This window comes from Megalops cyprinoides, chromosome 6 (assembly GCF_013368585.1).
Source record: "Megalops cyprinoides isolate fMegCyp1 chromosome 6, fMegCyp1.pri, whole genome shotgun sequence".
Lineage (NCBI taxonomy): Eukaryota > Metazoa > Chordata > Actinopteri > Elopiformes > Megalopidae > Megalops > Megalops cyprinoides.
Genome location: NC_050588.1, coordinates 18,016,059 through 18,035,001, shown reverse-complemented (window position 1 = coordinate 18,035,001; position 18,943 = coordinate 18,016,059). Strand labels below are relative to the sequence as shown.

At 41.5% G+C, this 18,943-nt stretch overlaps 1 protein-coding gene and 1 pseudogene across 1 annotated transcript; both read right to left on the bottom strand.

Annotated features, from left to right (window-relative positions):
- Positions 1–1,594, bottom strand: part of LOC118779002 — a 28,694-nt pseudogene extending 27,100 nt beyond the window's left edge.
- Positions 1,595–3,244: 1,650 nt separating this feature from the next.
- Positions 3,245–16,030, bottom strand: bcl2l1 (BCL2 like 1). The gene is made up of 4 exons (XM_036531684.1): positions 15,927–16,030; positions 15,000–15,120; positions 13,130–13,822; positions 3,245–6,256 (listed from the first exon to the last, which is right to left on the bottom strand). Exons 3-4 carry the CDS (start codon positions 13,649–13,651, stop codon positions 6,113–6,115), a joined length of 666 nt encoding a protein of 221 aa, XP_036387577.1. The 5' UTR covers positions 13,652–13,822; positions 15,000–15,120; positions 15,927–16,030; the 3' UTR covers positions 3,245–6,112.
- Positions 16,031–18,943: the final 2,913 nt, after the last annotated feature.

Genomic DNA, 18,943 nt, shown 5'->3' with positions numbered 1-18,943 from the left:
TTTTGCTAGAATTTTTAATAATACTATTGTCGTTTAAAAAATTATAGATTAGATAATTACCTATGGAGCTGTATTATGATAAATGACTTTCCAGTCGGACATTATTGTATGCTTTGTGCCTGTCTTTAAAACATGAAACTGGTGTGCTTAGTTGGACGTGAATTCAGAATGCATGATTGGCGTAGCATATTTGGTGGCATAATGAAAGGAACTCAGGTTGTGATCTGAAGATTAGAATCACATAATTTCCACATAACTTCAGAAATACCTCTGTAATGTTTTTGCAGACACATTGCTTTGCTTTTGCTTGGCCCCCATAATCAGTGCTTCCAAACATATTTACTATTTTTATTATTAGCAGTATTATTATTATTTACTAGTATTGCTGTTAGTACAAAAAGTATTATTAATACCATATTATTAAATGCTATGGTGGGAGCATTGGAGTCATAACAGTGCCGGTAATAATATGCCCTCATCCAGGACGGGATAAAAGCATTAAGTGCAGAAAAGCATTAAGGAGCATACAACAGACTGTACAAGAAACTACTAAAATCATTTAAAGACATTCATACTTTAATAAATATATGTAAAACCATCATCACGGTCATAGGCCTCAGGACTGCTTTCAGATGGAAGACTGTTTCACTGCGGCTGCTGCCACCAGAGGTTATGGATCTTATCAGCTGACACTCAGTCTGCCTTTTTAAGAATTTCTGCACAGGAAGCCTGACTGGAGCAGCGCTATTATAACCCTGCCTCTGGGCTCTGAGGTTGAAACAGGTGTTGCGACTAATGCACTGAAGTGCAAGCAAAAAAGTACTTTTAATCTGCAGCTGATCATCAACAGTTATGAAGTACGCCAGATCTGCACATTCAGTATGTATGAAAACATCAAAACATGGAAATGCCTCTCTAATTCATATGAATAATGTTAATAAATTATAAATTCTTTAAAGGATGAAAATAAAAAATATATACACACACAATTTTATACCATTTACTGGTAATGAAGACTTTACTAAGATCTCTACGAATATGAGAATATGATGACATTTCAAGTATTTCAGTAGCGTCCCATACAAAAAGAATATATTGAGGATATATTATAGAGACTACATTTTTTAGCTAAAATAATACATTGAAAAAATACATATATTATTGCCATTTAATATATGTAAATATTTTTCATTATCTTTCACAGTAACAGTGATTTTAAACAGCTGTTGAAAAGAACTAGTTAAACTATAAAAAATAACAAAGCACTGTATTTGCTTTCTCTTATCTGCATCATTCTAACAGAGATGAATATACCTAGGAAACCTACACACCACCAAAATATCAGCACATTTTTAAAATAACACTATAATCTGTAATAAAGCAGTTTTAACAGTATATTCAGAACTCCGTCTGTGTTGCCTAAAGCTTGCCCTGACTGGAGAGCACCACTTTGACACCTTAACCCGAACCCCTTTAACCCTATTCTCTGAAAGCAGAGTATTTGTAGAAAATGATGAAGTGGGTACTTACTGGCTGTGGAGAGCAGGAGCAGGGAGGAAAGAGAGAAGAAGAACAGAAGAAGACAGCTCTCCATCTTCACCAGCACAGACAAATCCACCTCAAAGCCAAGCAGAGAGCCAAACCTTCACCTCTGAGCTCTCACAGCAACTGAGTCCCTGTGCATCACCCTGCCCCACCAGAGAGAGCACACTCACCCCACCCACCAATCACACTCACTGCTGCCTTATAAGACTGACAGCAGGAAAACTTCAAACAGATACCATGGCAAATCAGCGCACACCATTAACATTTTCTCCATATATTTCTATTTTGCGTCAATGCTGCCTGTCAGGACTCCTCCTGCCAGCTGAAGTCCCCACCCAGGTGACAAACAGCACACGCAACATGCAGCGTGGGGAGAAACACAGAACTAACCAGACATGTTTCTGCAAAGGAGAAAGGTTTTAGTGTGGAGATGGGCTATGAAGTCTTCAAACCTCTGCAGCAAATTCATTCAAGTCAGATTAACCAAACAATTAAATTATATAGATAAGGTTAAAGTACTTATTGCTTAAAGTATTTACTACAAAATAGATGAATAAATTGATTGTTAAAATTTTAAACTTAAGTCCAGTGTCATATAAATACTCCTATAAATACTTCCAGCATGTTACTCATAAGCAATATGCTGGAAGTGGATCTCAGGTGTTTTGATCTGCTAAAACCAGAATCTCATGACAGCATGTCAGCCATTGCATGATATGTGAGCAGGACTGAACTTCAGAGAAGTGATGGAGTTTATCCTTCAGAGACAGCACAGCTCTCACATCCGCACCCTCCAACTGCACATACATGGAGAGTAGCTCCCTCTAGTGTCTGGAATACAGTACAACCAGCACAGTCTTAGACTCAGCACCCCAGAGCAGTGTGCTGAGGGGCCCGAGTCTGTAACAATCTGCAGGTTTAATCCAGAGAAAGGGCTCTGTTGTTGTACCTTGAGCAAGGTTAATGAGGTTAATAATACCAATAATAACAATAATGATAGCAAACAGGATTAGAATCTGAATTACACAATACTACAAATTGCCAGGCCTGTGCCATAGCAGCCACACAGAATTTACAAAATAAAAACTTGCCAATTAATATATTATGTGCTTGAAAGCATTCTATCTGATGTGACATGTTCAAAGGGACCTTTAATCCCTCATCCCCCACCCCCCAAAAAAAGAACAGAGTCAAAACCAAAAGTATCTGTCTTGGATAGCTTGTCTTTATTAAGTTTTATATTATTTCAAACATTAAAGCAGGCTTCTAAGACATCAAATTTGCTCATCAAATGGTGTTCTTTCTAAGACTTAAATGTACAGTTTATCAAATAATAATGGAAAAAACTTTAAAAAAATATTTTCTGTTGAAAACAACACAAGGAACGTGGACACTTTAAGCAGACACTGACTAATGGGGAGTAAGGCAACAGGAGCAAACACTAAATGCTTTACCCTCAATATTTGCTTTTTTCTCAAGAGTTTTAAATATGTTGCTAAATAAAGCTATTCTAATTGTCATTTAAGTTAACTAATATACATAATGTTGTGACAAGAATAGTTCTGTTAAAACTTGAGCCACAACTTTTTTTATCACAATATCAACACACGCACACATACAAGCATGCACACATGCACATGGGCATACACTCTCCCTCACACACACACACACACACACACACACACACACACACACAAAGAAAGGTAAAGGCACACAACATACACGAATGGGTAAAGGCACACACTTGCAGTCACACGCACACTTGCAGTCACACACACATGCACACTAACGCACACTCAGGTGGGGCAGTGTGGATGTCCATAGTACAGGTCACAATTTGCCATGAGGCCTGAATGGGACAAACAGGCCTACTCATTTGCTACTAAATAAAACGTACAAGGTAGAAAAAAGGGACCCTCAGCTAATCTTGGCGCCTGGTCATGTAGCAGGTACTCCTTGGCTAGAAGTACCAAAAGAACTCAAAAGAACAAAGCCTGTACACTTTCACATGGTGCCTCAGTTGGTCTAAGTCTACAAAATGTTTCAATTAATCAGAACAGTAACCAAACCTATTAAGACGTTGGAAGGACGAAGCATTAACAGAAAGATGAGACAACATAAAAGCAACGTCATATGATAACGAGGCCACGCCCAGAGCAGTGGGCATGAACACCCAAGGTGGGGTCAAAGGTCAAAGTATTTCACAGCTTCAGGGACTTTCAGTACCTGTGCTACAATGCTAACCAGGGTCCTGCAGCACGTTCAAAGACCTCACCTGCCTACCCCACCCCGTCAGGGAGGGGCGTGGCCACACCTGGGGAGATTCACTGCAGTTCTGTGGATTCCTCTATTCAACACACACACCTAACAAAAATTCTTTAGATGAACAGGGTTTCCTTTAAAAATGAGGAGTTTTCTGTAAATATCTTTTTATTAAAAAGAAAATGATACATATTAGCACTGTTTCAACATATATGATGACAAAACAAACAAAAACAAAATGAAACAAAACCAAAACACCTGCTAATATACTGCAAGTAGGTGACTACAGGGGTCAAATGTGTGTTTCTATAGCGCAAATGGAGGGGAAAAAAAACAAAGAGAAGTAAAGTTGCCACCATATAGTCCAGACAATGCACACCAATAAAAGAACCCTGACAATGAAAATCTAACGTTCTGAAAACGTTATGAGAGTGCTGGGGAAACACACGTGTCGGGAGGTCCCATACCTCAACAGACAGATCCCAGGCCTGTCCCAACAAGTAACCCAGGATCTGCTTATCCACCTCTACTTCTAACACTTATACAGAATGTTTGAAGATGGATGCTGATTTGGGCACAGTTCTAAGGGGCATTTACCACACTACCTAAGTAGCTGAAGTTGTTTGGGACAAAGACCAGGGGTTGCGAGGTACAAAAAGGTTTTGTGTCAATAACATGCTGACTATGTACTTCAATCGCCCTGAAACCTGCTGAGTGATATGGAAAAAAACCCACACAGCACTGACAGGGGTTACTCAAAACGGACATCTTGGACAGGAGGACCCCTCTGAAGAGCTTGTTGACCCACACATTTCAAATTACAGCATTTTAGCAGGAGCGGTCTGTGGGAGTTGGGAAAGAGCAGGAGAGTGGGTCGCTTTTGCTGATTGGCTGGAGTTCTGCTTCTGTTTCCGCATTCATTTTCACTTACATTTGCAGTCTTTTGTGATGAAGACCTCACACCACTAGGAGGAGGCAATGCTCCCATGAAAACAAATGTGCATGTCAAACAAAAAAAACAAGCTTCTCCAACATTTTTTAAACATGAAAATTTGCTTTTTTTCTCCCCATAACTGGCATTCTTTTAAATTTCCAAAATTATGGCAGCATAAGAAAGACTATGAGAAACACAAAGAGACAGAGTTCACTTATTATAGAGAAAACGTACAAAGGTCTCCGTTACACTTATTTAGAACTCAAATTAGCGAGTGCATGTGTGGAGTCACAAAAACCTATCAGGGCATACTGGAAGTAAACAAGATTAAGTACTTCAGATAGAACTTTGGACAGCAAACAAGACAACAGACAAAAGAGAAAAACAAGCCATGGTATGAGATGTCAGGTATGTCATGAGCAGTGTGTGTGTGTGTGTGTGTGTGTGTATGTGTGTGCGCTTGGGAACTTTGTAATAGGGAGAGAAAACCTATAAGTAAACTAAAAGAAAACATCACACAATCTGTCTCTTTGTGGCAATTTTCTGTATGATAAAGACTTCTTATCAACAGTGTTTTCAATTGGTCCCTGCTCATCAACAAATGCTTTAATTGGTCACTGCTCATCAGTAAATGCTTTGATCGGTCCTTCAACATACTCAGCATGGATGAGGTTGGGTGTCCATTATCATGGACAGAAAGCATCCTCTGATACGATGTTTTTCCATACAGACGTCTCTATATGCCTGACCACAATGCTCAAAACATCTTTAAGATACTTTAGGGAAAAGGTTGAAAAAGCCAAAAAAACCTACCTATTCAGTGCTTCCCCCTTCTGTCTGAGAGGGAACAGTACAATCGAGGGTTCTTACTGGGGTGAAGGAGGAGCCATGTTTATCTCCTCTCTGTCCTCCTTCCCTCAGTTTCTAAGAATACCAAACAGCACACGTTCACTCAGAAACAGCGCTGCACACTTCCACTGCCCCGACCCACACACAAAAATAAATAAAATAAAAATGTATGCAATATATTTAAAAGTCTTAAGATAAATTTGACAATAATCTACATGACCATGAGAGAATGGACAAAGACAGGGAGGAGAGAGGAAACACTGCGTTCAGTCCTCTCTTCGGGTGTTTGGTACGGTGTGGGTAGTGTGACGTTAGTCTCCCATTGCATTGTGGGTACTGGTGAGCAGACATCTTTGCGATGCAGACGATGATGCGGAGCAGCAGCTGGGTCTGTCTCTCTCTCAGTGCTTTAGGATGTGGGACACGAGTAAACATGGAAACACTTGGCAATTTCTCTTTTTTCAACGTTCCTTCATGTTTGTTGGAGGGCTGCCAGGCGGTGGCGCTGTTCGACGCACTACCTCAGTGGCGTTTGCTGGCAATGAATGAGCCAATCAGCAGCCCGGTGGCGAGCGTGACTCCGGCGAGCAGCCATCTTTTAAAGTTCTCCTGGGAGCGCCGGGACTCCGCCGCTGCGTCCTTCCCGAAGATCTCAGCAAAGCGATCCTGCAGAACGACACAGAGAAAGAGGGAGATGGAACGTGGCAGGACCCACCAACCCCGCCCCACCATCCTCCCTCCAGCTTTTCACACTCACTTCTTTTTCCCAAAGCATTTCCAGCCAAGGCTCTGCTTGCACTCTGACTGGCCTTGTGCATGTGTGGTGCAGTCAATGATGTGACGCGGCTGTGTGTGTGAGTTGAGCAGAGGTCCAGCTGCGCGTGAGGCCCCTCCCTTCACTGAGACCGAGGCTTCATGAGTCCCCAAATGGGGGGGGGGGGGGGGGGGGGCACTGACTTATCTGAACTAATCAAGATGTTTTGCCATGAAAAGCCACGTCTGGTGGGTGAATGCAACTAAGTGACTGACAGCACATTACCATCTACCCATAACCAGACTCCCATCTCTGCTATGTACAGATACCTCACAGGTGAGTTGCACAGAGACCAGTGTCCAAGCTGGTGTCTGTGAGTGAATGGTCATGGTAGACTGAGAGTACAGGTAATCCCCTGCCATTGTTATGCGCCTCTACGATACCTAACAATAAAAACTGCTCTTTCAATTTCACTGGCCTGGGAATACCCACCACCCTGTGGCAGAAGCTGAGTAAATGATTAAAGCCATCCAGCACTGGCTGTGCCCTCTCCTGAATCAACACAGCACTTTCAACTAGTTGGCATCAGTCCGGAGCTCCTGATTCCTGAAGAGGTCTTTGTAAAGTGTAACTTCAGGAGCATTCACCAGCACGCTCTCCAGCTGAAACGCATAATGAGAAAGCACAGCAAAGGAAACACAGTAAGCCTGCGCGGCCCCAGCTTCTAGAAACGATGACAAAGAGCCTATGACTCTCTGCAGGAATTCCTGGCATTTGGGAGAGGAAGTGAAATCTGCTGCTGAAGTCACCTCCCCCCGCCCCCGCCCCGGCCCCCACCCCCGCCCCTGCCTCCGTTGCGCAGCAGGGTAATTCCAGGAAAACGAGACATTTCCAGAGGGGAGAGGAGTCCAGTGAAATAAATAAGAGAAAAGGGTGGCAACATCAATGACTTAAATATTGAATATCCTGCTTACTGCCCAATAAAGAGAGGACAGAGCTGCACCCGAGACTAAAAGAGCAGGATGTGCAGATATCAGCAGAGAGGAGACGTGGACAGAGAGCAGCGTGGTGTTGTCATGTACCTGGTATCAGGTAAGCCCACGCACACCCAGGTGAGCAGGGCATAACAAATGTGGGCAAGAACCTCGGTGACATTCCATTGTAAAATACAAGCCTGTAGTGACGTGTTCTGTGGGGAAGAGGGCTTTGAACACTCGAGACCACAAAATGTTGCCTCACGTGGCTTTAAGGCCACATTGGCTGAATGGGTTATTCAAGGGCAAACTTCATGCTGTAATCATCTCTCTCCAAGAGCAACCGTGTGGAAAGGTTTGCTAAAACCAAGCGGGCGCGGTCAACAAGGGAGTTATTTATCAAAGAGCGACCAAAAAAAAAATAGCAGAGATAAAACAACAAAGCAAACTATGAACAGCTTTACACCCCTTCTGCCTCCCCACTTAAGATCAAGACATGCCCGAAACATTCCTATAACAATCTCATAATACTGCTGCATTGCTACAAACACAATGATGCTGACAGTCTGCCGCCAATGCACATGTCATCTAGATAAACATGCAGAGACCTAAGGTGTTCTTGCAACTGCGGGGCCTGCACACAGTGATGATGTCACAAAGGGATAGTAGCCATATTCCTCCAAAGCTTCATTAGGTTACCTTACCAATTAATACAAATCCACTTCTAACTGAACTCAAGATATAGAAATTTTGGCCATCTTGGATCCATCTGTTTAATAGCACAGCTGTCTCACATTCTTAGTGCATAACTTCACCGCTGTGCTGAATGATCGTGATTGAACAACACATGCTCAGGTGATAAAATGGTTGCTATATTCTTTTAAAGCAGGATTATTAAAAAGTCTCAGTGGATCTGTCCAGTGTGAAGACCTCTCTCCTTGCCCTTCCCCACTTTGGCTGGCTTGCTGTTCAAATGAGTACAGCCACACAGCAGTTCCTCTTTGGCAACTGAAGAAAGACAATGGATCTTTATCACTGAGGTGGAGTTTCCCTGTGCCATTAGCATCTGCAATCTGAAAACCAATAAGCCAAGTGATTGGTAAGTTTCTTCATCCTCTTTTGCATTTCTTTTGAGCAAGAAGTGCACCTGTCCAGCCACTTCACATGGACCTATGTCTGTACATGCACACACATGCACGTATACATGCACATGTGTCTGAGAGGAGCAAGGAGAGCCAGAGGAGGGAGAGACAGAAAAGCAAGCAGGCAGTGCCATTTCTGAGATCACACACTGCAGTTGTGCCTTTTATGATGAAGGAAAATCTAAGAAGACTCTGTCAGAAAGATTCTCGTTTAGTTTCCCTACATATCCTGAGGCTTCTTGTTGTACTTCAGTTTTTTGCACCTGCATTTATCAATCCAAGGGATGTACAAAGAAGACATATGGACAGAAAGTCATGGCTTTCAGTGGCTGGAGGGACCTACATCCGGCCCCTCATGCCCAGAGATCACGTCCCATTTATGCAGTCCGCACAACTGCAATGCTCATCTTCACCATAGAAGTGCTTTACCTCCCCAAAGCATATGAATTACAGGGAACAGCAGCTTCACTGTATGACAGGAAGCAAAGAGGCCAAGGAGAGAGAAAGGGCAAATGGTAACAACTATATACCTACACGTACATGAATGCGAGTTCGGCTGTTCATTGGTAAGAGCCATGACTACTGCGCTGTATTATTCCAGGATCCTAAAGAGCACACATTTTCACAGGTGCTTTTCAGGATCCTGGGTGCTCTGGCTAGTCTTCAAGCTTACTGATGGGCTCTTACTCTGGAAGGTAGAAATCACCAAGCAAAAGGAAAAAAAAAAACTGCACTGGGCCAGGAGATTACACAGAAAACAGAAGGTCATGTGAAGACAGCTCTTGCAGCGTGGAGGGCACCATTCACTCAGATGGAATGTGACCATTTTCTTCTAAACCCACCCACTGGTGAGGAAGGTGTGAAATCACTTGTGACCTAATGCTCTCATTCAGCCAGAACACAGGAGAACAGACAGTGTGGAAACTTTCTAGAAGAGGAACCTCAACACATTTCTTCATCTTTCTGTTTGTTTCCAACTGCAAGTGAAGGTGCCCTGCTGAATAATTCACACAGACAAACACTAAGGCATGCACAGGCACTTCCACCTAGGTAAAAATCAATCAAAGATCTCAATATTGACCTCCACGCTGGATTGCAAAGGTCATGAAGATGAAAACCATTATCTTTCAGGCTTTGCAGACAGAAGGAGGGGTGTTCTGGAGGAATACAAGAGACCCAGCCCTAACAACAAACAGGAAAAGCCTGTTTACTTTCATACGCTGCATGTCACACTCACGCTCAGTCCAAATCAATCTTTGGCGTTTCAGACTATTCACATACAACTTGATTATGTGGGTACAAGCCAAGCAGGTCCTGTCCAGCTCCTGGAAATATTGGGGTTTTCTGGAAGACTAAAAATGTGATTTTGCTGGAGACAAATTCAGCACTAAACCCAACCAGAGACATGGTCAGGGTCCCTTTCCCTCATGCCAATAACTGTATCCTGCTGCAACACTCCCAAAGGACCAGCAGGAAGCAAACTACATCATTTAATGCTGGACAGGCAGAAACCATTAGAAACATGGTCAAATGGCACTAGGCTGGCACTCTCCAGCCCCCACACATCTGTCCATTGTCTTGCTGAACGAGACAAGCATGTTCTGTTTATGATGGAAAGAACAGACCTGTTCCTTTTTTGCTTAATGATCCAAGTGTAACCCACCTTGAACCTCACTGGCAGGGTACTTAGCCCAGAATTGCCTTGGTAAATATCCAGCTGTGGAAATGGATGACATGTAAAGACTGTAGCACATGTAAGTCGCTCTGGATAACAGCATCTGCTAAATGATGATAATAATAATAATAAATAATAATTTCACTTCTGCTCATCTCCAGGTTACTGTGGGAAAGGGGACAGAGTGGGGTGGCGGATCAGCTGCTTTTAGAACAAGTATCTCAAGGGGCTGCCTTTATGAGAGACAGCGCACATTATTCCAGTAAACTGCACCTTGCTTCGGGCTACAACAGTAGCTCCTTACCCAACCCACACTGCAGCCTTCTGGGAGCAAGCCCAGGAGAATCTCCTTGCGCAAGGCACTCAACCTGAACTGCTTCAGTTACCATCCTGCTTACATGGATGATATGAAAAAATGTAACCTATGTAAGACACACTGAGTAAGCAGAGAAGTTGCAGGTGTGGCGGGTAAGGGTGGGGTGTGGCGGGTAAGGGTGGGGTGGGCTGGGCGGGCCTGTGGTTTTTCTGTCTGTGTCCAATAACATGTCAGCTTCTCACAAAGGGAGAAGACAAACGATGAGTTTACTCTGTGTGGCTCGGCTAGTGCAGTGTTAACAATATGAGCTGATCCATATCAGCGAAGGATCAGTAGGGTTAGGGTTAGGGTCAGGGTCAGGGTTAGGGTTAGGGTTAGGGTTAGTGGCTCGGCTAGTGCAGTGTTAACAATATGAGCTGATCCATATCAGCGAAGGATCAGTAGACATGTGCCGAATCTTTGCAGCTTTTTTCCAGAAAAGTAGAGATCTGAATCTGCTTTGCATGGAGACATCATACGTGTATGTGTGTGTATATATATATATATATATAGTTTACTTTTGACAGACACAACACAACTGCACAGTGCTCTTAGGGTGGGTCTGTGTGCTGGTCTGCAAGTGTCTAGTGGATTTTTACCCAGAGCAGAAATTGTCAATATGTCAAATGGAATCAACCTGGCCAATGGTCCAGGGAGAGAGTCACATGGGGACAGTGGGATGGAAGTAGAAGGCTGCATGGTGACAACGGGGCAGGGGTAGGAGACACCACTAACTATAATGTAAAGCCCTGCAACCCAACACAAACCTGACCATACCTGACAAAAAATGTTCGGTTTGGGTCAGTTCGGACCTATACTGCATTATGGCAGTTGGGTTTGGGTCGAGAAGGCTCAACATTTCGGGATGTCAGTTTTTAATGCAGTGTTGTCCAAAAACTGGGCTGATTTTTAATGAATGACATATACACAAAAGGAAATACCATTTTTTATGGGTAATTGCCATATTAAGTTTTTAAATGGGGGATAACATGCTTAGACAGGAATAACTTATTTTTGCTTGTGTCCTTCATTTTCCTGAAAATCATTATTTCATTGAGGTATTGAGCTGAATTTTCAGATTTTTGTTTACTTGTACAGACTTTACTCAACATATAGTGCACCATTTTCAAAACAAAGACCAACTGTGTTGTGTTCATTTGTTATGCCGCTGAATGTTACTGTGGGACTTTTGTTTTTTGTACAGATCACTATTCACTAAGAGCACTGCATTTTACCAAAAAGGAGGGTTCTCCCCCAACATACACACCCATTAGTTCAGGTTCAGGCTGGGTCAGGTCGAATCACAGATTTGTTTTAGGTGTTAAAATGCACGGGTCAGGTCAGGCATCAGGTTTTAGTTTCAGGTCCACGCAGAACTTTACCATAATGGTATATAACTGTATATTACAGCGACAATCACCCATATGTAGAGGGCATGTTACGTTCAGATTCAGACATCAAATTCAGCACAGTACACCACAGGTGTAACCATCAACCTCACCTATGATCAACAGAACTGCACATTATAACCACAATAGGACTACAATATGACCACAACTCTTAACAGTCTCCGGTGAGAGTGCTGTTTTTGTTCTCCTTGACAAAATGAGGAGGAGGAGAAAAACACCCGAAGGACAGGCAAAGGGCTTTCTGTGCCAGTGTCTTCTCCCACCAGTCTCAGTTTTTCTTCTGTGACTCACATGTGACTTTGATGAAACTGGCAATCAATGCATTGAGGGAAATTTGCTTTACTTGATCCAGGGCATTTCCCACTTGGTAATTTGAGCTTGTATCACTTGGTAATGAGCATTTCCACGCATCAGAATCAATCCAAAACACTAAACATTCTTTAACAATAAGGTAAATTATGGCAACAATATATTTTTATTACTTTATTGCTGACCGTATTTTCATAAATATACTTTTATTTTTTTTTAGCTTTATTATAAGAAGGGGTTATATTGTTTTATAACAGACTGTTTGAGAAATACTTTTAAATGCAGTTTTGTGCTTTTTCTTCTGTGTAATCAGAATTGGAAAAAATAAGTTCCAGAAATTGGAACATCAGTAATTGAATATTCTGGCATTGTAGCATTGTGGTAAAGAGCAGGGTTTGTAACCAAACGGTTGCTGATTTGATTCTGATTTGATGCTGTTGTAACCCTGGGCAAGGTACTTCACCCAGAATTGCCTCAGTAAATATCCAGTTACATAAATGGACAATATGTAAAAGCTGTAACCTATGTAAGCTGATCTGGAGAAGAACTTCTGCTAAATCACAACAATGTAACAATAAATACAGTGTAATCTTAAAAAAATTGGAATTACCATTCTGTAGCTCAATACTATCCCCTATGAGCAAGGACCACTCAATTAGAAAGGTCTGCCCCCATGAGAGAAGACTGCCCCTCTATACTCCTGCCTGCCCACAGACTCATGTGTCCACTCACTCTGCCAGGTGGACATAGGTGGCAGCCACTGAGATCTGGAGAAAATGGGTCAATTAAACAAAGCTGGGGCCCGTGCTGGACTCACCCTCTAGTGGCAGGACTGCACACCCCTGATCCAGTGCTGCCAGAGTATTGCAGCACCTGATGGACCTGAGACCACCGTATATCCTTCCTCAATGAAACACTTACCCATCCTCCCTGGAGCTGGATCCATGGCTGGATATGGTTGTCCAGGTAGACGGTCATCCAGTCAGCGATCCTGGCCACCAGGGGGCTCATCTCCTTCTCCACGCACTCCACGCACAGGGCCCCGCCAAAAGCAAACAGGCCCACCACTCGACCCCAGTTGACGCCATCTCGGAAAACCTCGTTCATCACGCTCTCGAAGCTCTGGTAGGCGGTAGCCGGTGTGATGTGCAGCTGGGAGGAGAGGTCGCTGAAAGCACGGCGGTATCGCAGCTCGAACTCGTTGGCGGAGTCCCGCAGCGCCTCCTTGACCGCCTCAATGCCACGCGGGGACGGCGGTGGCTCCAGGCTCCCCCCGTTCACTGACCCGTTCACGTGCCCTGCCCCAGCTGCCTCCTCGCCCTCCGCCTGCTCTTCTCTGGCCCCGCTTGCACTCGTCAGTCCTATGTGGCTGCAGGAATAGTTCCTCTGTGACAGTTTATAGCTTATATAAAACACCACCAGTTCTCTGTTGCTGTAAGACATCTTGGCTCTTGTGATTCCCCTCTCCTTTCACTGTTCCCTTCCTGATACGACTCCACCCCTCTTTCCCTCTCTCTCTTTCTCTCGACACCTCACACTGTCGATTTCATTACTGCCCCCTCCTGGACGTCTCAGTGGCTGGCTCTGGTCTATGTCCTTCTGTGCCACTGCAATCTGTTGGGGTTACATCAAAAGGAGAGAACAAGCCAAGTAAGATGTACATTCATCAAGTCATGAGTCATTTTTACATGGACCACCTATGGCTTGGAAAGGAAAAGTTTAAGGAGTTCTGAAACAACATGAAGACATGACAATTATGATAGATTAATAAGTCAATTTACATATAAAGATATCAAGGCATGCCTAAGAGAGAACCATTTTTCATTAGCGTTGTCTGAAAGTGTGACTGCAATTAAAAAAAAAACCTCATCCTTATCAATGCACCTTTAACTAGACAGTTTAAAAACCTAGGAACTGTCTGATTTAAACTGTTCACAAGAGGACACCTAGCCTAACAGATTTCAGAGCAAATGGAAACTGAAATGCATTATGTGACTTTACTGATTAACCACCTATTTGTGTGGCTATGGTTTCCTGCAATTCAACTCCCACTGTGAAAGGTCAAAGCAGTATTAAAGGCGCACCAATGACACTACCCTAATGCAATGTTTCCTACTGGAAAATAACTAAACCTGCGCGATGGGTGGGGATTTCATGCACAGGAAACCAGGGTGGCTCATATTCGTTTGGTTATCCACAAAACCAAGTTATCCTTTACCGTAGCAATCGTGCTACTTGTTGAAGTATTTTGGGATTAAGCTGGATTGAACGTCAGTAAGCATGACTTCCTGAAACAATAATGATTTAGGTGACAGTAAATGATATATGTGACAAGAAGAAACCTGAAGATGAGTATGACAACATTCAAGGTGCTAACAGCGGACTTCGTTTGCAAGCGAATAAAAATGGCTCAGTATATCATATGTTTGGCCTAATATAGCTAACTTTTAAAACAGCTGAACAACGAGCTAACATTAGTTGCTTCTAACATCAGAATAAGGCTAACTAACGTGGTGGGAATCAGAACAAACTCTTAGTTATGCTCCAATTAGCGAGCAAGCTAAATACTAGCACAGCTCTGAAAAATGTTTAGCTAGCTAACGACTACGTCGTTAACGTCAGCTGGCTCGATAGCTGGTTCGCCTGCGCAAATATTGTGCAATAGCCAAATAGCTCCCTTAGCTAGCTGTACAGCCATGAAATCCAACAAACAGTCACAACAACGTGTCCTGGCCATCCTTAGCTAGCTTTTTAGCTAAATGTGTAAGGTGAAGTATACAAGATCACCTACCTTGAACAGCGAACCCTTCAATGTTGTACGGACACACTTTTCATTTAATGGTTAGCGAGGCACTTGTTTTGCCCAATTCAAGCATCCAGATCTTCACTGACAGACCAAAAGCTGTCAAAACCTAAAGGCAGAGAGTAAAAAGAACCTGCGTTTTGCGAGCTGTACTGTGTTTAGGCCCTGCCTTCCCATCTAACGATAGGATGCACCCCACTCCCAATCATACCTACCGTACATTTCATAACAGAAGCGCACATTCGTAGTTCTACAAAATTGACTGGCCTTGTGCTATGACTGGAGCTAGCTAGCTACCCGTCACAATAAACACATCTACATCTAGCGAACTTACCCATCATCTAAGTAATGTAATAAATGCAGACCATCACCACCAAGGAGTTCCATAACACACGAGTCTAAGTTAATTTCAACGTCGCTTTTGATTTTTCCTCAGATAACGTTACTTGTCGACCATAATGCGTTTTAGTCTGCTAGCTAGCGAACTAACGATACATCCACTGACGCGTACAGTGTAGATTACTCAACCATGTAACGTTAGCCATCTAGCTAATGCTGCTTTTCAAGCTGTAGTAAAATTATATGCGTTCGATGAGCAACATATCCCAGTTTATTCAGTCTTAGCTGATAAACCGAATATGCAATTTAAATTCCCAGATAATACTTAATTCCAAAAAGGAATCGCGGTAGCAGTGTCACCTAAGGTTAGCCAGAAAAGGTAACGCTAGCTACATGAACAATTGCCCACGTAGGCTAGCTAGCTAGCAATCTTTCTAGCTAGGCAACCAACCAGAGAGGAAGCGAGCTAGCAAAATATAGCTAGGCTAACTATGACAGCAGACGACACAAGAAATATTTTTCCTGCATGAACCATAGCGAGCTACTCAGATCAGTATATGATATAACGTTACTTACGTTAGCAATTCTAAATGCACAACCTCATCAAACAGCATGACCGTGTTTACCAACACATAGCTGGCCGTCGGGAATGCGAGCTGGCTAGCTGGCTACATATCCGACATTCCTACTACTGAAACAAGAAGGTTGGCACAACTAGATTTGTGATTGGCCAGTTTCGTTGTCATATAAATTCCTAAGTTCCGCCCCCCTGTCAAGTCATGTAACCAATCACATGAAATTTAAACGGAAATATTGTAGCAAGATTTCCCTTCGATCTCCTGTCAGATTGATAAAAATATCAATAAAATATATACCATTGCCATAGTAGACTATGAGGCGGCCACTTCAGATATATTAATCCAGTAATGCATTCATTTATTTATTTAAAAATAGGCTTTATTAATTCAGACATTTAATGTAGTACTTGTACGTACAGATCCAGCAATATAAACACCATATGTAACGCAATCAAATCCAACACTTTAATTAATTTGTATCTACTTATTAAATCAATATACATTAAACTAACGCATTTATTATGTATTTATTAGTTGATGTATTCATTTGTTTTATGTTTATAATGTTATTGCTCATTGCTATTTCTATTATTTCTATGCAAACCTTGCGTTGTTTGTAGGCTAATACATTGTCATTGCAATCTTACTTTTGAATTTAATTTAATTATATCGATTACTGCATGAAAACAGTAATTCAGCCATTTCATTCATTATACCACTAGCATTCTCAAAGTATGCTATGATAGATTTATGAAATATTATGTAGGTAGTTTGTAAAACAGCTCCAAATAAGCCGGACAATAGCAGCTAGATGGCTATATATAATATATATAGCCTATATTGCCCACTGACAATATACTGCCCTTGCTTAAAAAATAAATTATAGAAGCAAACTCCTCAGACAATATCCTCTCACTCCTGGGATCTGTATTTGGAGCTTTAGGGTCTTCTAATTATCTCAGTTATTTTATTTTATTTTATTTTTGTTTTGTCGATTAAAGCAATTGGTCAAAACATTGCTGTAAACAGTAAATGCATGGAGCATATTCACTTACTGCCTCTGCAAAATCAGTTTTCAAGCCAGCTAGTCCCATGCTTTGATTATTAATTTTAGAAATATTAAAGGTAGGCCTACATGATATATGTACACAGTAATTATTGAACCTGTCACCATGGAGAATGCATGCATAAAATAATGGCACCCACACTAATGTTAACAATAAATAGACCATATTAGATGTGTTTGTTATTCAATGTTAGCACACTAGGGGTCAAGGAATCTAGCACGGGGCAATTCTGTATGCTAAGAAAACTGTATAGAAAGGTCATGCTTTAGCTGTAGTGTAGACACGATGAGGCTCACTACACCCACACATTTCAGTAAGATCATAAGATAATAAAATTTCATCTTCTCTTAGTATCTTTTGGCAGTCATTCTTTTGTCATGTTTTTAAATGCGGGCAAGAATCGAGTGTCAGGTAAAATAGGTCTATTATTCAATAGCTAAGGGCAGTCCTTGTTCCAACAACGCTCAAATCTTGCTATGATTCATACGTGCTTGTATGTCTATGGTAAAGATGGCGGCATGGCTTGTAAGGTCTGATGATCTGATATCGGATATTAAAATGTAGTTATGCCATGAATGTCTGAAAGCATCCAGTTGAAACCTAAAAAATATGTAGGCCTATTAATATCCTACAACTTACACTGGCCTTGTGAAGAATAAAAAAAAAACACATTATATTAACAAAGCAGAAATGACACTGGGCACCCAAGCCACTCAGCAGGGTGAGAATTTAACAAAGCACATATGTTTTTAGGATTTTGTATGATTTTACACTTTGTCATATTCTTCAGGCAAAATAAGCAGTGAAAGGAGAAGTAGATAGCGGGTGAGTCGGATGAGAAAAACTCTGAGTATATGCTTCCAATACTACCACGTTAGGTTTCATCCCCCATCTGCTCAAACTGGCATCTCTGAGAGAAGTTATAAATCATAAATTAAGTTTTTTTTCTGAAGACAGATTTAATTTTGAATGTATCTGGTGATGAAAAACAGCCATTTCAAATATATGGGAATGGGAAACGGGAAATGGGAATAACACAATGAAGCATTTGCCCTTATTTTCCTGAAGGTCCAATGAAATGATATAAATTAATACAATCAATATAAACTATTCATTCATTAATAATAGACAACTAGATAAGACAGACTACATTCCATACACATCTTTTAAAACAAGTGTAATAGAAAATGTATAAAAGAATTTTGACAGGTGACATGAATTTTTTACATTTTTAGTGATATTTGAATTTTTTATGAAGGCTTTATATACTTAAAGGAAGGTCATTCCAAAGCTTGCCGTCTGTAAAGAAACATCAATTTCCTTTACTCGAGTGATAACATAAGTTATATTATTACTTCTTTAATAATACCATATGATTGCAACGTTTGAAATGAGCTTGAAAATTTGCTCTGTGACCTTTAGAGTGCTGAGGGTAATTACATATCTTAGCCAGAGGGTGGTGATATGTCATTACTACATTTGTACATATGTCTGTGCATATACAACTCATGAGACAGCTAAAGCCAGACATGACTGTTTAGTTTCAATTAGTTCTGCCCATTCCATTTGCCTTAATACATGTAGATGCAAATACATACACACACACCTTCAATTCAAAACATACTGTAATACAAATGTACCTTTTTAGATTACTATTAGACTACTTTCAGTACAATTTAAATATTAAGATATTGTTTGCATTTTAAAAAGTCTCTGAGAGAAACTGTAAGAATTGTAAAAATTCCATTAAAGAATCTTCTGTGACACACAGATCACTTTCAGAGATAAGAACATTCATAGTATGGCAATAAACACAATTTGTTGCAAACATAAAACTATGTTCCCCAGCAATCCCTTAGCCTATAATTACGGTGTTAAATAACATCACTCCAATGCTTATCACACACCCTTATCCAGGGTAACTTACAGTGCTTTTGCACATAAGGAA

Coding starts and splice junctions, on each gene's coding strand:
- bcl2l1 (XM_036531684.1), bottom strand. CDS start 13,651: ATGTCTTACAGCAACAGAGAACTGGTGGTGTTTTATATAAGCTATAAA. Junction 6,257..13,129: donor TCCAGCTCCAGGGAGGATGG/GTAAGTGTTTCA, acceptor GTCGTTCTGCAG/GATCGCTTTGCTGAGATCTT.